The sequence below is a fragment of the Bubalus bubalis genome, chromosome 10 (assembly GCF_019923935.1).
Source record: "Bubalus bubalis isolate 160015118507 breed Murrah chromosome 10, NDDB_SH_1, whole genome shotgun sequence".
Taxonomy (NCBI): domain Eukaryota; kingdom Metazoa; phylum Chordata; class Mammalia; order Artiodactyla; family Bovidae; genus Bubalus; species Bubalus bubalis.
The window spans coordinates 573,806-595,877 of record NC_059166.1 but is presented as its reverse complement, the minus strand read 5'-3'; the positions used below and the strand labels follow the sequence as shown (position 1 = coordinate 595,877).

Below are 22,072 nucleotides of genomic sequence, written 5' to 3'. Positions count from 1 at the left end.
CGTGTCTGACTCTGTGTGACCCCATAGACAGCAGCCCACCAGGCTCCCCTGTCCCTGGGATTCTCCAGGCAAGAACACTGGAGCGGGTTGCCATTTCCTTCTCCAATGCATGAAAGTGAAAAGTGAAAGTGAAGTCACTCAGTCGTGTCTGACTCTTAGCAACCCCATGGACTGCAGCCCACCAGGCTCCTCCGTACATGGGATTTTCCAGGCAAGAGTACTGGAGTGGGGTGCCATTGCCTTCTCCACTTTGAGGTAATACAATGTTAATAAATATGACAACTAGTAAGTATAAAGGTAAAAATCCAGCTTTTACTTGTTTGTTGTTAAAAGAATACAATTAAGAAGCTTCAATTGGAGATACAAGAATATAGTTCATCAAAACTACCATGAAGTTCACAAGTCTATAAATTTTCATGTATTTTAGGAAAGTTTAGAAGTAAGCACTCTTTGGTCCATGGAACAAGCTATTCACAGTAGAGAGCGAATACTAAGACCAACGCCACGTAAGTTTCTGTCTCATGCTTCGCGGAAACCCAGCTGTCCCACGCCACATCCCAGATCCATCTGCTGGCAATCTAGGACAGAAATGTTCAGAAGGCCCACTTCAGATCAAACATGTTAAAAAGTAATTCTTTAATCTATACAAGTTTGGTTTCTTCAGAAGTTGCATCACTCACCATCTTAGGAAGTTTTATTTTAAAAGTAATTTGTCCAATTTTCCCTTTGCTGATAAGACTTAATAGTGATGCTTCCTGGGCCCACCTTCTCTTTACTGGAGAGGGTAAGTTGTCTAACACAGAGAGACCACCTTAGCAGCGTGTGTCCCGGGGCAGAAGAGGAGGCGCTCTGTGACTCAAGTCTAGGGGTTCTGCGTGCAGCACCATGCTGTCACACTCCATAGTCAGGCATTATCCTTCCTACCGCAGATCTTCAACCAAAAGTTTGTTAGGGTCTTGTCTTGAAATGAAGAAATGGTACTGATCCTATAAGCAGGCTGTTAGAGAAATCCTAACTCCTTTGCTTCATGTACGAAGCCACACAAAATCTGATTTTTCTGTGGTGAGCTTCTCCCCTCAGGAGGTTGAGTCTGCTTTTCCACCCCATGAATATGAACTGACCTTGGGACTTGCCCTGAGCAAAATAATGCGACACTGCAGCAGCTTCCAAGAGAGGCCTCAGGAAGTCTTCTGCTGTCACCTCTGGAATGCTGCAGGGAGCCCTGTGTAAGGACACCATTCCTCCTCTGGAGGACGATGGCTTCTGTGCAGGGGAACCAATGGTCACGACTGTGAGCAAGGCTGTCTGGGACCTCTGGGCCAGCTGCATCACCAGATGGCTGAAACTGCACCCCTTTCTTCTGGTGAGAAGAAAGTCCACCCAGCCCATCCAGACTGAGCTGACCCACAGGACAATAAGCAAGCACGTGACTGGTGTCGCAAGCTGCTCACTTCTGGGGTGGTGCTGCCTAAATACACCCCAGTCTCTCTGGTTATCAAGTCAAGCCCGTGTTGTCTTTGCACTCCATGTTTTCTCTGCTGGGACTTTCTGCCTGATCTTTAGCATGGCTGGTTCCTTCTTGTTGTTCAGGCATCAGAGGATGACCGCCCCTTCTCCAGACCACCCCGAGGGGCCACCTGTCCACCTGAAAGCTCCCATTCCCTAAGTGTGCAGGTGGATGCGGTAGAATTCTCTCCTCCCTGGGAGCCTGGTGACTGTCCTGTGGGCAGCAGCCTTCCCTGGGCCAAGTCCTCCCACCATGCTCCCACGTGGAGGTACTTACATTGATTGCCTGACCTGTCTTTTGAATAAATAATACTTTTATAATGAACTTATAACGGTGGTATCCAAATTCTTTGACTGATGACAATATGCGGTCTGCTAATTCAAGTGACAAATGAGAAAAGACTTTGTCGTCATATTTGACATCTTGAAGACTTTCCTTTAAAAAAATTAAGAAAGATATTTTAATTTTCAAATTTTAAATAAAAATTGAAGTAGAAAATGTGTCATTAATATATGCAGCTTTTGGAAACATACACATATCTCTAACCAAATGATATTAAATGGTTGATATGCTTAACAATTTATTTCAATAACAATTTTGAAAAAAATTTGATTTGGTTTTAAAATTATGTTCAATTGCTCTTCATTAGCCATCCTTAGGAGAAGGCAATGGCACCCCACTCCAGTACTCTTGCCTGGAAAATCCCATGGATGGAGGAGCCTGGTGGGCTGCAGTCCATGGGGTCGCTAAGAGTCGGACACGACTGAGAGACTTCACTTTCACTTTCATGCATTGGAGAAGGAAATGGCAACCCACTCCAGTGTTCTTGCCTGGAGAATCCCAGGGACTGGGGAGCCTGGTGGGCTGCTGTCTGTGGGGTCTCACAGAGTCGGACACGACTGACGCGACTTAGCAGCAGCAGCAGCAGCAATCCTTAAGTTTTCCTTTACTAGGTTACTCTGCCAAACATTTATTAGGGAGACACAAGGTGTTTTTTTGCCACTCGGCCTGTGGAATCTTAGCTCCCTTACCAGGCACTGAACTCACACCCCCTCCACTGGGAGCATGGAGTCTTAACCACTGGACCTCCATGGAAGTCCCTATCCCTGTCTTCTTGTCTCCCTCAGTTAAAGGCCACTTCTTTCTAATCCTGTCCCTATGGCTGCTCACTCTACTGCTTTTTTCTGTGACCTCCAGATGAGTAACATGGAAGTCAAAGACTGCTCATCGTGTTTGTCAGTAAATTAATATATAGCTGTGGGGAGACAGATGCGGGCCATGAAGCACTGCATTTTTCTACAAACCACAAGCTGGTGAGCAGGTGGCACCTGCCTTTGATTAACTGACTGAGACCAATGACAAACTAACCAATGTTCTAGGTTCTAACAATAAATGGATGCCTACCTGCTAATTTTGCAGGCAAATAAAACCAAATAAATTACCCATTTTTTGGTTGTGCTTTCCTTCTAGAAGGCTTTTGGATCTGAACTGGGTCTAGAAGCATTTAGTTCCTTCAGGCATTTAGCTCAATCTTTTGGACACTTAGCAACATCCATTCTCTTCTCAGTTTGCCTAAGAGGTCCCAGGCTTTATCTATTAATACATACATGTTCCATTTTAACAATTAATGAATAGTTGCTATAGGAAGATACCTACAAGCTCCAGCAGTATATATTATTTCTGTGTCTAGAATGGTGATAATGTTCCCTAAACACAAAAGAAAATCCCTAGCCTCTTTGTGACCCCAGCCTTCCCCCTACATATTCAATAAGCTGTTCCAAGCCCCTTATGCTCAATGCAGTTCTATAAATGATCACATGTAAACACAACATGAAATTCTGCTATAATACCAAATAAACTTGGACTCAGTCGATGTTGTTGGGCCAAGTGAGAGACACACCAAAATGCCTGCTGTTAGGCCACAGGGTTAATAATTATTTTATTGTATTGAGTTGAATTTATTTCCAAGTTATGAGCCATAATATAGTTTCTGAATATTATCTGGTTATTATTACTTCAGTTTAGAAATGTATCTATGTCTATGGTGGTAGACGGAGGTGGGGGAAATGGGTTTCCCAAATATTCTTCTGTATTAACATATTCATTTAAGAATTAATTCTGACACAGTTAAGGGGATGTAAATCAAGGAAATGGCAACCCACTGCAGTATTCTTGCCTGGAGAATCCCACAGAGGAGCCTGGAGAGCTATAGTCCATGGGGCTGCAAACAGCTGGACATGACTAAGCAACTAAGCACATGAGCACACATTATATTATATACACAAAAGAAGTTAAATGCATGCCTTCTTCCCAACAGCTAGCTTACATCAGTTGTTACTAAGGGAATGCATTTGCACATTTGAGGCGGGGGAGGTAATGTTAAACAAGGAGTACCCTTGGAGGGGGGTTAGGCAGGGTAGAATCCCACAGCGGGAACCTGGTCGTCAGAAATCTCCTGGGTACCTGATGCCCAAAGGTGAAAAGGGGATTCAAAAAGGTGGCCCCTTAAACAAACATTCTGAAATTTGAAAGTTTTTAATTTGGCCCTTTATTAGGAAAGATGGTGAAGGGGATTCTTTCCATCTGAACAATGTAGCCTTCAGACACAAATGCTAGTATAATTACTATTGGTATTACAGTATTAACTGTAAAACTGAAGAAGCTTTGTTGGACTAGCCTGAAAACATGTGTCTGAGTTTCAAACAACTGTCTTAAATGAACTTCAGATTCCACCTTGTTTAATGAAGAAGAAAATCCCCAACACAAATATTGGGGATTGCCTATTCTTAGGATGTTTAGTGTAGTCATGAATCAGTTTTTCGCACATATTCAATATGGGTTTTATTTTTTACTCATTCCTTCAAATATGGGAGAAACACGGAACCTGCAAGATAAATAATTTATGGATAATCACGATGGTGTACTCACTCACCTAGAGCCAGACATCCTGGAGTGTGAAGTCAAGTGGGCCCTAGGAAGCATCACTATGAACAAAGCTAGTGGAGGTGATGGAATTCCAGTTGAGCTATTTCAAATCCTGGAAGATGATGCTGTGAAAGTGCTGCACTCAATATGCCAGCAAATCTGGGAAACTCAGCAGTGGCCACAGGACTGGAAAAGGTCAGTTTTCATTCCAATCCCAAAGAAGGGCAATGCCAAAGAATGCTCAAACTACCGCACAGTTGCACTCATCTCACACCTAGTAAAGTAATGCTCAAAATTCTCCAAACCAGGCTTCAGCAATATGTGAACCATGAACTTCCAGATGTTCAAGCTGGTTTTAGAAAAGGCAGAGGAACCAGAGATCAAATTGCCAACATCTGATGGATCATGGAAAAAGCAAGCGAGTTCCAGAAAAAACATATATTTCTGCTTTGTTGATTATGCCAAAGCCTTTGACTGTGTGGATCACAATAAACTGTGGAAAATTCTGAAAGAGATGGGAATACCAGACCACCTGACCTGCCTCTTGAGAAACCTGTATACAGGTCAAGAAGCAACAGTTAGAACTGGACATGGAACAACAGACTGGTTCCAAATAGGAAAAGGAGTACGTCAAGGGTGTATATTGTCACCCTGCTTATTTAACTTATATGCAGAGTACATCATGAGAAATGCTGGGCTGGAAGAAGCACAAGCTGGAATCAAGAAATATCAATAGCCTCAGATATGCAGATGACACCACCCTTATGGCAGAAAGTGAAGAAGAACTCAAAAGCCTCTTGATGAAAGTGAAAGTGGAGAGTGAAAAAGTTGGCTTAAAGCTCAACATTCAGAAAATGAAGATCATGGCATCTGGTCCCATCACTTCATGGGAAATAGATGGGGAAACAGTGGAAACAGTGCCAGACTTTATTTTGGGGGGCTCCAAAATCACTGCAGATGGTGATTACAGCCATGAAATTAAAAGATGCTTACTCCTTGGAAGGAAAGTTATGACCAACCTAGATAGCATATTCAAAAGCAGAGACATTACTTTGCCAGCAAAGGTCTATCTAGTCAAGGCTATGGTTTTTCCAGTGGTCATGTATGGATGTGAAAGTTGGACTGTGAAGAAAGCTGAGCACCGAAGAATTGATGCTTTTGAACTGTGGTGTTGGAGAAGACTCTTGAGAGTCCCTTGGACTGCAAGGAGATCCAACCAGTCTATTCTAAAGGAGATCAGTCCTGGGTGTTCTTTAGAAGGACTGATGCTAAAGCTGAAACTCCAATACTTTGGCCCCCTATGCGAAGAGTTGACTCATTGGAAAAGACTCTGATGCTGGCAGGGATTGGGGGCAGGAGGAGAAGGGGACGACAGAGGATGAGATGGCTTGATGGCATCACCAACTCAATGGACCTAAGTTTGGGTGAACTCTGGGAGCTGGTGATGGACAGGGAGGCCTGGAGTGCTGCGATTCATGGGGTCACCAAGAGTCAGAGACAACTGAGTGACTGAACTGAACTGAACTGTTGGATCATTGAAAACACAAGAGAATTCCAGAAAAACATCTGCTTCTGCTTCATTGATTATCCTAAAGCCTTTGACTGTGTGGATCACAACAAACTGCAGAAAATTCTTCGAGATATGGGAATACCAGACCACCCAACCCGCCTCCTGAGAAATCTGTATGCAGGTCAAGAAGCAACAGTTAGAATTGGACATGGAACAACAGACTGGTTCCAAATTGGGAAAAGAGTAAGTCAAGGCTGTATATTGTCACCCTGCTTATTTAACTTCTATTCAGAGTACATCATGATTCATGGGGTCACAAAGAGTCGGACACGACTGAGCAACTGAACTGTTAAATGAAATACCAAAAGAAATTCTTTTTGATTTAGCTTTAATCATAGCATCAACATGAAGATTATTCAGTATGACTACAAAGTACTTTCAGAGACAAATGCTACAAAAAAAAGTCAGTCAGAGTAACTATACTGCCATAAATCTTAACATGGTTTGTCACATCCCCAAAATTAAGATATTGCTATCATATATACCTATCAACCTACCTTTAGTATCTGCTGGACTTTTGTTTGTACTGAATGAGCCTGGAATTTTTTCAATGGCTCCATTCTATATGAATTAGCAAACTTTAGTTTTGCCAGGGCACTCTTCCATTCTTTACCTAGATCAGCAATTGAGTCATCAAATGGAGGCTCTACATACTGAACATCATGAATTGATTCTCTCAGTCTTTCTCTTAAAATTTGTGCATACTGAAAGGAGAAGGAGAGAGACAGAGAAAGATGACTTTTTAAATTCCATAATGAAATTTCAGTTTTAAGGACCCTGGGGCAGTGGGACAGGGCTGACACAAAGCTTGGAAATCCATTACAACAGACATCTATGATTATGTGGTTGCGAAATCCTAGAGTCAATCCTGGCTATCAACTTGGACAAGGAGAAAAAATATACAGGTGTCATCTATCTATCTATAAACACAAAAACACGGAAACACAAATTTGAATGCATAGGTTTAGAACATCCATGGAAGATGCAGAAGAACTAGAAACAAGAGTGGCCTTTGAGAGGGCAACTGAGTGGCTGAAAGACAGTTATGTAAGGAAAACCTTTCAGGTTCCCTACTCTGACACTGGGGCTTCCCTGGTGGCTCAGCGGGTAAAGCATCTGCCTACAATGTGGGAGACCCGGGTTCAATTCCTGGGCTGGGAAGATCCCCTGGAGAAGGAAATGGCAACCCACTCCAATATCCTTGCTGGGAAAATCCCATGGACAGAGAAGCCTGGTAGGCTACAGTCCATGGGGTACCAAAGAGTCGGACACAACTGAGCAACTTCACTTTCACTTTTCTCTCTGACATTATGAAAATATTATCCTTTATTGCCTTCTTATAATTTTAATTATTTTATCTTTGAATAAATAGTACATTTGTTAACTCTTAAGTTTTAATTGAAAAGATAACAAAAGTGGTATATTTGGTATATATGTCATTCCATGCTTTTGATATTCAACATTTATTTGATAACATTCGACCTGCCTTAAAGAACTATTTATTTAGTGGCTCTTATGGTTAAGTACGGAGAAGGCAATGGCACCCCACTCCAGTACTCTTGCCTGGAGAATCCCATGGACGGGGGATCCTGGTGGGCTGCAGTCCATGGGGTCGCAGAGTCGGACTCGACGGAGTGACTTCACTTTCACTTTTCACTTTCACGCATTGGAGAAGGAAATGGCAACCCACTCCAGTATTCTTGCCTGGAGAGTCCCAGGGACGGGGGAGCCTGGTGGGCTGCCGTCTCAGGGGTCGCACAGAGTCGGACACAACTGAAGCGACTTAGCAGCAGCAGCAGCATGGTGAAGTATGGGGTTCCCAGGCGGCACTAGTGGTAAAGAACCTGCCTGCCAATGCAGGAGATGTAAGAAACACGGGTTCCATCCCTGGGATGGGAAGATCTCCTGGAGAAGATCTACTGGAATGGCTACCAACTCCAATATTCTTGCCTGGGAAATCCCATGGACAGAGGAGTGTGGTGGGCTCCAGTCCATGGGGTCACAAAGAATTGGACACAACTGAGCAATTAACACTTTTACTTCAGTTACGAATGGGAGCTTCCCAGGTGGCGCTAGTGGTAAAGAACCTACCTGCAGATGCAGGAAACATGAGATGTGGGTTCAATCCCTGGGTTGGGAAGAGTCAGACACAACTGAAGTGACTTAGCATGCACACACAGTTAAGCACTCTCTGCTCTGAAGTTACAGTGGTGAACTTCATTATAACAACCAGAATTGTTTTACTTGTATTAACTCATAATAAAAGAGGCTGCATCCATGGAGTTATCCTTCTAGTGGAAAAGGAAGTGAAGTCATTCAGTCATGTCTGACTCTTTGCGACACCATGGACTGTAGCCTGCCAGGGTCCTCTGTCCTTGAGATTTTCCAGGAAAGAATACTGGACTGGGTTGCTATTTCCTTCTCCAAAATAGTGGTAATTGCTACACAAATAAAATCATATGACTTGATAGAAACTCACCATGAGGGTTTAATTTGGACTGAATAATTGGAGAAGTCTCTTCTGAAATAAAGTTTGGGCTGATGTCTAATAGGAACGGGAAATAGGCAGGACAAAGTACTTAACATTTTCTGAGAATAAACATGTGTTTGGCATGTATGAATTATTTAGAGTGGGGAAAATAGTAGTAATAGAATAAGGTTTAAAAGGCATCATGTAGGACTAAGTAGAATTTGAAAGGGAAGTTGAAACTTACTCCCAGAACAATGAGGAACCACTGAAGGATTTGAACAGGCAAATGGAATTTATTCCAGGGATGCCTGTTTATTCCAGGAATGCAAGGATGGCTCAGATAACCTCGATGATGTGATAACTCACCTGGAGCCAGACATCCTGGAGTGCAAAGTGGGCCTTAGGATGCATGACTATGAACAAAGCTAGTGGAGGTGATGGAATTCCAGCTGAACTATTTCAAAACCTAAACGATGATGCTGTTCAAATGCTGCATTCAAAATACCAGCACATTTGGAAAACTCAGCAGTGGCCACAGAACTGGAAAAGGTCAAAAAGGCAATGCCAAAGAATGTTCAAACTACTGCACAACTGCACTCATCTCACACACTAGCAAAGTAACACTCAAAATTCTCCAAGCTAGGCTTCAACAGTATGTGAACCAAGAACTTCCAGATGTTCAAGCTGGATTTAGAAAAGGCAGAGGAACCAGAGATCAAATTGCCAACATCCTCTGGATCATCGAGAAAGCAAGAGAATTCCAGAAAACATCTTCTTCACTGACTATGCTAAAGCCTTCGAATGTGTGAATCACAACAAACTAGAAAATTTTTCGATGGGAATACCAGACCACCTTACCTGCCTCCTAAGAAATTTGTATGCAGGTCAAGAAGCAACAGTTAGAACTGGACACAGAACAACAGACTGGCTCAAAACTAGGAAAGGAGTATGTTAAGGCTGCACATCATCACTCTGCTTATTTAACTTACATGCAGAGCACATCATGCAAAATACTGGGCTGCATGAAATACAGGCTGGAATCAACACTGCTGGGAGAAACAGCAATAACCTCAGATATGCAGACACCACCCTTATGGCAGAAAGCTAAGAGGAACTAAAGAGCCTCTTGATTAAAGTGAAAGAGGAGAGTGAAAAGCTGGCTTAAAACTCAACATTGAAATAACTAAGATCATGGCACCCAGTCTCATCAGCTCAGATCAGTCGCTCAGTCATGTCCGACTCTTTGCGACCCCATGAATTGCAGCACGCCAGGCCTCCCTGTCCATCACCAACTCCTGGAGTTCACTGAGACTCATATCCATCGAGTCAGTGATGCCATCCAGCCATCTCATCCTCTGTCGTCCCCTTCTCCTCCTGCCCCCAGACCCTCCCAGCATCAGAGTCTTTTCCAATGAGTCAACTCTTTGCATGAGTGTTGGGAAGCGTAGTGCAAAATAGCCGAAAAAGGAGAAAGTCCTTGGGAAAATGGCAAAGGGCCAGAAATACCCAGCTTTGCACTGCGGACAGAAAAACATCTCCTGCTTTTGGTTATGCTCGGCGCCAAGAGTTAATAGGGATGTTACTTGTGAAAGCGGATTGTGGGATAAGCCCATGAGTCATTTAGAGTGCGCTGTCCTTGAAATGTTTTTACTGATTATGTGTTAACTCCATATGCACTCTGCTGACCGTATACTTTAAGCTCTTTGTTCCTGCTTCTATAAAAAAGCTTGACTGCAGAAATAAACTTGTCAGTCCTTGCCAGAGACTGTCCAAGTGTCCTTCTTTCAGGTTCATCACTTCCAAGTCCCGGGGAGAAAAATCCCGAACAAGTGGCACCCGAACAGGGACTTGAGAGGAAGGCTGAACAAAGTGACGAGCCCCTGCAGAAAAGGTAAGCAGGATGGGGCAACATAGCAGTAAAATTCCTTTCATTTCTATAATGCATCATTTTTTGAAACAAAACGGTGTTAATGTTTCAAGAGATCAGTTGAATGACTGCTATCATATTTTACTGGAACAGTTCATGGTTCCCAGAAGAGGGGACACTCAATCTAGACATATAGAAAAGGGTTAAAAATAATATTTTGCAAGCATATCGGCAAGGGTTACATGGTCACTCATATGGGCTATCATAGAACAAATTGAAGGGCATAACGTTGATTTGGAAGTAAAAACTATTCGATCTTTACATGAATATGAGCTTAAGGAACAAGATATGCAAGATGCTTTGAAATATAAGGATGTTATGCTCAATCAGACACAATCCTTAGAAAAACAACTTAGAGACATATATATACAGGATATGTCAAAACTGAAGCCACTTAGAATGGAAGTCATTTCATTCAACGGACAGCCCAAATCTGAGGTTTTTCTTTCTGCTCCACCTGTAACAGCAATTGCTAACTTTGCTCATAGTAATCATTTCACTCCTCCTCGGGAGATGCCTGCTTGCACTTTTGCTTTCCGAATACAGTTTAATCAACCTGCCCAAGGCCAAAATACTTGGGCTAATCTAGATTTTGGCCTGTTGTCTAGCTTTAGGAAAGCATGAACTCTGTATGGACCTACTTCTCCTTACTGTATAGAATTTCTTGGAGGATGGGCTGGCCATTGGATGCCATATGATTTTTTTTCAAATAGCAAAGATGATTTTAAATCCTCAACAATTACTGCAATGGCAAATATGGATTAATGATGAGGCCCAACAGCTGATGACTGACCAGCAATCTCATGGTAACCCTGCCAATTTAACCTATGATATGCTCACTGGAACAAGAGCCATGGCCAATATATTGCACAATTAGCTAATATTACCCCTCAGATGTTACATTTCATTAAAGAAACTGCCTGCAGGGCATAAGCAAAGGTTGATAGCACTAACTCTGATGGTTCACTTGTTAAGATTATTCAAGGACATGAGGAGGAATATTCTCAATTTATAGGAAAATTAAATGATGCAATTGAGAAATCTATTAAGGATGTGACTTTACAAAATATTATTTTAAAACAACTCGCTTTTGAAAATGCTAATGAGGAATGTCGATCCATGCTCAGACCAATTCAAGAGACTGGCTCTCTTATGGAATATTTGAAAGCATGTAGGGACATCGGATCTATGTCCCACAGAGCAAAATTTGCAACATTGGAAACCTTTAATGTACAGAAAGCTGCTAATGCCAAATGTTTTAACTGTGGGAAGCCCGGCCATATGAAAAAACAATGTTGCATGCCAACACAGGCCAGAAAAAATAATTTTACTTCTAATAAGAAGAGACCCCAGGAGTATGTCCAAGATGTAAAAGGGGGTTCCACTGGCTGAATGAATGTCACCCTAAATTTGATAAGGATGGAAACACCTTGAACCCCGGTGCACAGCAAAAACAACAGGGAAACTGATAAAGGGGCCGTCCTCTAGCCCCGCTACGAAAGGAGGACCTAGCGTTATGACGCTACAAGCAGCTACATCCAAGAGTGCTCGCACTGATATACCTAGTCCTTATGATGGGGAACTAATAGAATTATACACCCCCACAAAATGCCCACTGGACATTATGGCCCGATTCCACCCGGGACAGTGGGACTGATTTTGGGACGTAGTAGCTGCACGATGAGAGGTTTAATGGTTTTGACCGGTGTTGTGGATGAAGATTATGAAGGGGAAATACATGTTATGGTAAATGTTGTGAAAACGGGAAACGCATACTTACAAAAAGGGGAACATTTTGCACAATTATTACTTTTGCCATATGTTAAACCAATGAAGGCATCTGATAAAGTTCGGCAGGGAAGCTTTGGCAGTACCAACCTTACTGCTACACTATCCACTTTATTAAAGGAACATCAGAAACCCATGCTTACTTTACACATACGGGGAAAGAATTTCACAGGCATGTTAGATACCGGAGCTGACATTTCAATCATTAGAGCTGCAGAGTGGCCCCTCGATTGGGGTAAGGTTGTGGCTCCTTCTAGACTATTAGGAGTGGGTGAAGCTGATGCCACACAAACTTGTGTCAGTGCATCCTATTTACAAGTGTATGGCCCTGATCAAATTGTAGCTTATCTTAAACCATATATTACTAATATCCCTATCAATTTATGGGGACGGGATTTTCTTGAACAAACGAAAGCCACAGTTTCTTTAAATGAACCTTTTTAATGGGGGCCATTGAATTAACACCGCTGCCTCTCAACTGGGAATCTGATACCCCAATATGGACACCTCAATGGCCCCTAACTAAAGAAAAATTGGCAACTCTTACACAATTAGTAAATGAACAATTACAAAAAGCTCATATAGAACCTTCGTTTTCCCCATGGAATTTCCGTTTTTGTAATAAAAAAGAAATCAGGAAAATGGCGAATGTTGATAGATTTAAGAAATGTTAGTCATACCATGTCACCTATGTGGCCCTTACAACCCAGATTGCTCTCCCCTTCTATGGTACCAAAAGGATGGTCTGTAGTTATTATTGACTTACAAGACTTTTTTTTACTATACCTTTGCACCCTAAAGATAGAAAACGCTTTGCCTTTTCAGTTCCTTCTATAAATCACATGGCTCCTGTTAAAAGATTCCAATGGAAGGTGCTACCTCAAGGAATGATGAACTCCCCTATCATTTGCCAATATCTCATATCTGTTTTATTACAACCCATTAGAGACAAGTATCCTACTGAGTTTATAATTCGTTATATGGATGATATACTTCTCTCTATGGAATCTGAACTCTGTTTACAACAGTTATATAATGAAGTTACTATTACTTTTCAAAATCATGGCCTGCTTGTAGTACCAGATAAAATTCAATGGAGGGCACCCTTTAATTATTTTAGGACATGTTATGGAAGAATCTAAAATCAAACCTCAAAAAACTCAAATTTCTGTGCGGTCTCTACGCACGCTGAATGATTTTCAAAAATCGCTAGGAGATATTAATTGGCTACGGCCATCTGTTGGCATCCCCACCTAGGCCTTACAAAATCTATTTAAAATTTTAGAGGGATCCCCTGACCCTAATAGCCCTAGGCAACTAACAAAAGAGGCCAAAGAAGAACTGGCCTTAATGGAGAAACACATTCAACAATCTTTTTCAACTCGGCTAGATTATGATCAACCAGTTTCTTTATATATATTCCCTACTGAACATTCATCCACTGCAATTATAGCTCAGCATAGCCCAATAGAATGGGTATATTTACACACTAAACAGTCTAAAAAAATTGTGTCATATATTGAGAAAATAGGGCACTTAATTGTGTCAGGAAGAAGCCACGTACAAACTTTGACTGGATTTGATCCATATGCAATACACGTTCCCCTTACAAAAAAGGAATTGCAAATTGCCTTACAGTATAACCTGACCATGCAAATGGAATTAAGTGATTTTCAAAATGTTATCTCATTTCATTTGCCAAGAAGAAAATTACGGGACTTTCTACAATGTACTAAATTCATTATAACTAATATCATTGCATCCCAGCCTATTTCTGATGCACCCACCTATTTCATTGATGGCAACAAGAAAGGCATAGCAGGGATTGTCGGCCCTGATATCAAAGAGAAATGACCCACTACCTATTCTTCAATACAAAGAGTTGAACTGTATGCTTTATATGCTCTTTTGTCGCTTCAACCATTATCCTTCAACATATATACTGATTCCAAATACCTTGCTTCCCTTTTTCCTGATTTTGTTACCGCCTTTTTGTACAACCTAGATGAAGAATTATATACTCTCTTTTCACAGACTCAAGCTTTAATTCGTTCACGTACAGAACCTTTCTTTATTGCACATATACGTGCTCATTCAGGTTTACCTGGCCCTCTGGTCGCAAAAAATGATGCTGTTGACAGGCTCATAGCTCCCCTTTTTACATCTGCCAATGATGAACATGCTAATCTTCATACCAATGCTAACAGATTGCACTCTAAATACCATATTCCTCTCACTGAAACACGACATATTATTAAAACCTGTGATGTCTGCGCCCCTCTGCACTTACAAACTACGATTTCAGGAGTTAATCCTTGGGGGCAACAACCTAATTCCCTTTAGCAATCTGATTTCACTCACTGTTCCTTAAGAAAATTTTCATTGCTTTTTGTCTCACTTGATACATTTTCAGGCTTTATCTGGGCAGTACCTGTCTCTTCAGAATCCAACAAACACACCATTTCCACACTTACTCACCTTCCCCATTATGGGGATTCCTTCTATCTTGAAAACAAACAATGGACCTGTATTCACCTCGCATTCATTTTGTTCATTTTTATCAGAATGGAACATAACACACATTACAGGAATACCCTATAATCCTCAGGGTCAAGCCATTATTGAAAAGAGCCCACCGCACTCTAAAACTCATTTGTTAAAACAGAAAGGGGAAATAGGGAAGAGGAGATACACTTCTTATCCCATGAACCCTCAATTACTATTATCTTTAACTAAACTTAACAAAAAATAATTCTGACACTCGTGCAGATAGACATTTTACAGAAGACAAAAACAGCAAATTAGAAATCAATACACCAATATGGTATAAGCAATTTAATCAGTGGCTGCCAGGAATCTTACGACTCCTAGGCAAGGGTTATGGTCTTGTCATTGCAGATGGAGAGGAAATCTGGGTTCCCCTTTACCATGTCCACTACCGAGAAGGACCCCAAGACCGGACTCCCTTGGGAAGTGATGAAGTTGATGTGAAGGGTCTCATCAATGACCCTGGAGGAGCCAATGAGGAAACGCCATCATCTGAATCCTTACCCGACATGGGCTCAAGTGAAAAAACATGACTCGTCAGGCTGAGCAGACACTGAAGAGCAAAAGGAACATCATAATTGCTCCTGGTTTAATAGATCAAGCATTGGAGGCTTTCATAAATCTAAGACAAGTTTCTGGACTGATAAGGACATATTGCTGAATTGCTATAATGGGGGCTTATCACCACCACGACCCAGGATTGTTGTCCCCATTGTGGGGCCAGAGCAATGGCACATTTGGAAAATTCCAGCAGCCTTAGAGACTTTGCTAGTGTTTATGGGACTATGGGTGTGTTTCGTCCTTCTAATTATCCCTTCCTATACAATAGTACTGGCTATAGTCAATCGTGTGTTCACCTTCCGTACTTGTTTATTGTAGGGCATTTTGATATTGACTTATCAGCCAAGATTGTCAATTGTACTGCATGTGCATTGTATACCTGCCTTAATCACACCATTTCATATCACAATGCTAGCATTGCGCTAAACAAAGATCTGAGTTATGGCTTCCCGTAAACTTAATTGAGCCTTGGACGGATTCTGTATTTCTTCCTGTATTGTTGAAAACTGGACTTAGGTGATCTAAGCGCATCATTGGGTGGATTATTGCAGACATCTTAAGCCTTAGCTCCATTGTGACTGTAGGAACTTTGTCCAGTATGGCTTTACATTAATTCTATACAAAATCATGATTTTATCACTGCTTGGCACAAAGACTCTCATGATCTTTGGACTTGACAAGCTCAAATAGATCAGCAATTACAAACACGAATTAATGAGTTACAAACTGTGGTTATCCACTTAGGAGATCAAGTGCAGCAACTGACTTTCCAAACATGTATACGTTGTCACTGGAATTTTACTTCTTTTTGTCTGACTAACATGCCCTATAATAGCACTGAATATCCTTGGAATAAGGTTAAGGTGCATTTGCAGGATCTCACAAATAACTCAAGTTTAGACATCAATTTGTTGAAACAACAAGTTGCTAATTTTCAAGTTAGGGTACCTAGGGAATTGTATAGCACTCAATTCTATGATACTTTAACCAAAACCCTATCATCTCTAGACCCTAGAGCTTGGCTTTCAGGAAGCAATATTTTTATATATGTATTAATCACCCTGCTCTTTTTGTCCTTGATTATGGGATACAGAAGTGTCTACTCAAGACTCCATGCCTCCCACAATGGAGTCCAACTAGCAGCCGCCATGCTTAATTTAAAAACAAAAGGAGGATATGTTGGGAAGCATAGTGCAAAATAGCCGAAAAAGGAGAAAGTCCTTGGGAAAATGGCAAAGGGCCAGAAATACCCGGCTTTGCACTGCGGACAGAAAAACATCTCCTGCCTTTGGTTATGCTCGGTGCCAAGAGTTAATAGGGATGTTACTTGTGAAAGCGGATTGTGGGATAAGCCCATGAGTCATTTAGAGCGCGCTGTCCTTGAAATGTTTTTACTGATTATGTGTTAACTCTGTATGCACTCTGCTGACCGTGTACTTTAAGCTCTTTGTTCCTGCTTCTATAAAAAAGATTGACTGCAGAAATAAACTTGTCAGTCCTTGCCAGAGACTGTCCAAGTGTCCTTCTTTCAGGTTCATCGCTTCCAAGTCCCGGGGAGAAAATCCTCAACAATGAGGTGGCCAAAGTACTGGAGTTTCAGCTTTAGCATCATTCCTTCCAAAGAAATCCCAGGGCTGATCTCCTTCAGAATGGACTGGTTGGATCTCCTTGCAGTCCAAGGGACTCTCAAGTCTTCTCCAACAACACAGTTCAAAAGCATCAATTCTTTGGTGCTCAGTCTTCTTCACAGTCCAACTCTCACATCCATACATGACCACAGGAAAAACCATAGCCTTGACTAGACGAACCTTTGCTGGCAAAGTCATGTCTCTGCTTTTGAATATGCTATCTAGGTTGGTCATAACTTTCCTTCCAAGGAGTAAGCGTCTTTTAATTTCATGGCTGCAGTCACCATCTACAGTGATTTTGGAGCCCCAAAAAATAAAGTCTAACACTGTTTCCACTGTTTCCCCATCTATTTCCCATGAAGTGATGGGACCAGATGCCATGATCTTCATTTTCTGAATGTTGAGCTTTAAGCCAACTTTTTCACTCTCCACTTTCACTTTCATCAAGAGGCTTTTGAGTTCCTCTTCACTTTCTGCCATAATGGTGGTGTCATCTGCATATCTGAGGTTATTGAGATTTCTCCCAGCAATCTTGATTCCAGCTTGTGTTTCTTCCAGTCCAGCGTTTCTCATGAAGTACTCTGCATATAAGTTAAATAAACAGGGTGACAATATACAGCCTTGACGTACTCCTTTTCCTATTTGGAACCAGTCTGTTGTTCCATGTCCAGTTCTAACTGTTGCTTCCTGACCTGCATACAAATTTCTCAAGAGGTGGTCTGGTATTCCCATCTCTTTCAGGATTTTCCACAGTTTCTTGTGATCCACACAGTCAAAGGCTTTGGCATAATCAACAAAGCAGAAATATATGTTTTTTCTGGAACTCTCTTGCTTTTTCCATGACCCAGTCGATGTTGGCAATTTGATCTCTGGTTCCTCTGCCTTTTCTAAAACCAGCTTGAACATCTGGAAGTTCACGGTTCATGTATTGCTAAAGCCTGGCTTGGAGAATTTTGAGCATTACTTTACTAGCATGTGAGATGAGTGCAATTGTGTGGTAGTTTGAGCATTCTTTGGCATTGCCTTTCTTTGGGATTGGAATGAAAACTGACCTTTTCCAGTCCTGTGGCCACTGCTGAGTTTTCCAAATGTGCTGGCATATTGAGTGCAGCACTTTCACAGCATCATCTTTCAGGATTTGGAATAGCTCAACTGGAATTCTATCCCCTCCACTAGCTTTGTTTGTAGTGATGCTTTTCACAGCAAATAGATAGGGAAACAATGGAAACAGTGACAGACTTTATTTTCGTGGGCTCCAAAATCACTGCAGATGGTGACTGCAGCCATGAAATTAAAAGATGCTTGCTCCTTGCAAGAAAACAAACCTAGATATCGTATAAAAAGCAAAGACATTACTTTGCCAACAAAGGTCCATCTAGTCAAAGCTATGGTTTTCCCAGTAGTCATGTATGGATGTGAGAACTGGACCATAAAGAAAGCTGAGCAGTGAAGAACTGATGCTTTTAAACTGTGGTGTTGAAGAAGACTCGAGTCCCTTGGACTGCAAGGAGTTCAAACCAGTCAATCCTAAAGAAAATCAGTCCTGAATATTCTTTAGAACTGATGCTGAAGCTAAAGGTCTAATTAAAAGACACTTACTCCTTTGAAGGAAAGTTATGACCAACCTAGATTGCATATTTTTTTAAAACTTATTTAATTGGAGGCTAATTACAATATTGTATTGGTTTTGCCATACATCAACATGAATCTGCCACGGGTGTACACGTGTTCCCAATCCTGAACCCCCCTCCCTCCCTTGATAGCATATTAAAAAGCAGAGACATTACTTTGTCAACAAAGGTCTGTCTAATCAAGGCTATGGTTTTTCCAGTGGTCATGTATGGATGTGAAAGTTGGACTATAGAGAGAGCTGAGCCCTGAAGAATTGATGCTTTTGAACTGTGGTGTTGGAGAAGACTCTTGAGAATCCCTTGGACTGCAAGGAGATCAAACCAGTCCATCCTAAAGAAGATCAGTTTTGGGTGTTCATTGGAAGAACTGATGTTGAAGCTGAAATTACAATGCTTTGGCCACCTGAAGCGAAGAGCTGACTCATTTGAAAAGACCCTGATGCTGGGAAATACTGAGGGCAGGAGAAGGGGACAACAGAGGATGAAATGGTTGGAGACATCACTGACTCAGTGGACATGGGTTTGGGTGGATTCCGGGAGTTGGTGATGGATAGGGCGGCCTGGCGTGCTGCAGTTCATGGTGTCGCAGAATCGGACACAACTGAGCGACTGAACTGAACTGAAAGCTCTAATACTTTGGCCACCTGAGGCAAAGAACTGACTCACTGGGAAAGAACATGATGCTGGGAAAGATCAAAGGCAGGAAAAGGGGATGACAGAGGATGAGATGGTTGGTTGTCCAACTTGATGGACATGTGAGCAAGCTCCAGGAGTTGGTGATGGACAAGAAGCCTGGAGTGCTGCAGTCCATGGAGTTGTATGAGTTGGACAGGACTGAGCGACTGAACTGACTGAAGGATGGCTCAACATCTGCAAAGCAAGCAATGTGATACAGAAAAAGCTTTGACAAAAATTAATGCCCATTTATGATTAAAGAAAAAAACTTTCAACAGTGGTTATGTAGGGAATGTATCTCAGCATAATAAAGGCTCTATCTCTACATCAAAGGCCCATAGCTAACAGCAAACTCATAAAGATACTCATATATTATTTTTTTTAAGTAGTGTTGAATTCAGTTTGCAAATATTTTATTGGGGATTTTTCTATCTATGTTCATCAGGAACACTGGCCTGTAATTTTCTTATTATAAACTTGGCTGGTTGTGTATTAGGGTAATGCTGGCCTTGAAAATTAGTTTGCAAGTATTCCTTTCTCTATTTTTTGGAAGAGTCTGATAAGGACTGGCATTAATTCTTTTACTATTCCGCAGACCCCACCAGTGAGGCCATCTGGTCCTAGTGTTTTGTTTTAGGGAGGGTTTTGATTACTGATTCCATCTCCTCACTAGTAATCGATCTGTGAATTCAGGTTTTCTCTTTCTTCATGATTCAGTCTTGGAAGGCTGTATGTTACTAGGAATTTATCCACTTCTTCTAGGTTGCCCGAATAATTGGCACAGTGATTTCTTACGATCTTTTATATTTGTTATATCAATTTTAATTTGTTCTCTTTTAATTTCTAATTTTATTTACTTGAGTTTTCTCTGAAGTCTTGGCCAATTAGTCCCCTCTCCTCACCAAGGACTCCAAAGATAGTAAAAGTTTTGCCTCAAATTTTCCCATAGATCACTGATGCCTAATTTTTTTTTTTGGTTTCCTACTGCCAACTCTAATTCACTAATACTGTTCTACAGTGTCAAATCTGCTGTTGATTCCACTCAGTTTATTTTACATTAGATTTTCAAATGTATGTAGACACGTGAGACTAATCAAGTTTTCAATTATCAGTAATTTAAGGTTTTGGAATTGTTGGTTGCAAGCAACAGGAACTGATTCTTGTTGACCACATACATAACTAATTGGAAAGACATGATGTAGCTCAGAGAATGGAAGAAGAGGCTGAAGAACCAGGCACTTAAGGCACTTCACTATGCCACTTCAATTTAATCTCGATCATTTTCCTGAATTATTCCAGGGAGAGTTCATCTAATCAGCCTAGTTTTGGTCTCATCGTAAGGATAAAGTTAAGGAGGGTGATTGACAGTCCCACCAAAACTCTATTTAATGGGGAATGAGTTCATTCTCCAAAGGAAAACTGAGGTGCTACTATGAAAGAAAATAAATGGGCACAGGAGAGAGAATATCAAAAGATACTTATAATGATTAAATTGTGTGTCCTAATTTTTGTGCTCAGGATCATGAGAGTCATCAGCTACCTAAAAGTTAGGAATGACAATTAGTAACTCATTGTCCTCAGGCACACTTAATGAGTATTTGTGAAGTCTGAGTCTCTTTCCATTTATTCCTCATTTCAAATTTCTGACCTGTAAAAGCTCAGACTTTAGAAACAACTATAATTAATCACATTCATTATCAAATAAGGAATAACTGCCTTGTCCATATCCCCCTTTCCCCAGATTCTGGCTTGTACACCAAATGTACCCGTCTGTCGTCCCCTCCTTTTGGATTCAAACTTACTTTTCAAGACTTCAGATCTTTAGTAGACAGTAAGTTTATAAAGGGCAGTTCAAAATAGAAATACTTTTCACTACTGTAGGTGACCTATGGTTACTCAGACTTACATACAATATGGTTTCTGGGAGCATGAGTTTTAAGTCCAACACATTAAGCAGTCAGCCTTGCTGTGCTCTCAGTTGTGTGAACGTGCCCTTACTTTTTCTCCTTTTGTTTCTCTTTCCTCTAAAACGGAGACAGCAAAGAGCAGTCATTAGAACCTGAAACGTTACCAAGACTTTTTGGGGGGGTGGGGGTGTGGAGGGAATCAAGATCTTCAAAAATTCTCTCTCCTCCATCCTGTTGATTATGGGTCCCATTAAGTAGGCATGAAAAGAGTTACAGACAAGTGGACCAGGAGTCCCAGCTCTATTACTACAATTCTGTACCCTTGGATAAATTATTTTCTCTTAAAAGTCTCAATAAAATATGGAGTATTGATCACTAATGGTTTCCAGATTATGGTCACATAGAAATCTGGTGCTGTATCACCAATAAAACTGAATGACATTATCCATTCATTTCAGATAGTAAGTTAATGGGCAGAATTATTTTCAATTTAACACTCTCTTTTTCATGTTCTTCAAATACTGAGACTGCTGCTGTTAACAAAAACTCAAAACATCTCATTGTTCTGCTTGGTATATTCAAATATTGTTTTAAGGCACACATATACTGGCTTCTGGTTAGTAAATCTGCCCTCTGGTTTGAGTAATGACATTAAACACACTAAAATTACGCATTTCTGGAAAAAGTTTCTCTCGGGAAACCTGAGCTGAGTAAATCTGAAGAGAACTGAAACAGCTGTTTTGGTCCACGCAGTGCTCCACGGTCTACATCACAAAGGCCGGCGAGTCCTGCAGCCCAGAGGGCGGCCCGTGCCCCGTCTTCGCACTCACTGCCTCCTTCTCGAACATGCTAGGCCTCCTCTCTTTGCGAGGCGTCACCGGCGGCTGCTGAGGGGCCGGCATTGAGGGCGCCTTCGCGCCCCGACCGCGCTTCTCC

General features: G+C 41.4%; 2 protein-coding genes across 2 annotated transcripts in view; one reads left to right on the top strand and one right to left on the bottom strand.

The window, feature by feature from the left end:
- Nucleotides 1–292: 292 nt before the first annotated feature.
- On the bottom strand, nt 293–22,012 carry DYNLT2 (dynein light chain Tctex-type 2). The gene is made up of 4 exons (XM_044923967.2): nt 21,136–22,012; nt 6,500–6,706; nt 1,784–1,942; nt 293–578 (listed from the first exon to the last, which is right to left on the bottom strand). The coding sequence occupies exons 1-4, from the start codon at nt 21,157–21,159 to the stop codon at nt 468–470; spliced, it is 501 nt and encodes a 166-aa protein (XP_044779902.1). The 5' UTR covers nt 21,160–22,012; the 3' UTR covers nt 293–467.
- ERMARD (ER membrane associated RNA degradation) overlaps nt 10,233–22,072 on the top strand; it is a 40,686-nt gene continuing 28,846 nt past the window's right edge. The window contains exon 1 of the mRNA XM_044923966.2: nt 10,233–10,363. The gene's annotated coding sequence lies outside the window, so the exon portion shown is untranslated. The remainder of the gene's footprint in view (nt 10,364–22,072) is intronic.

What these genes read in the sequence shown, in the direction of transcription:
- DYNLT2 (XM_044923967.2), bottom strand. Translation starts at nt 21,159, where the DNA reads ATGCTCCCAGAAACCATATTGTAT. An exon ending in TCCCAGAAACCATATTGTAT is followed by an intron (nt 6,707 to 21,135) that starts GTAAGTCTGAGT and finishes TTCTCCTTTCAG; the next exon opens with TATGCACAAATTTTAAGAGA. An exon ending in AAGTCCAGCAGATACTAAAG is followed by an intron (nt 1,943 to 6,499) that starts GTAGGTTGATAG and finishes ATTTTTTTAAAG; the next exon opens with GAAAGTCTTCAAGATGTCAA.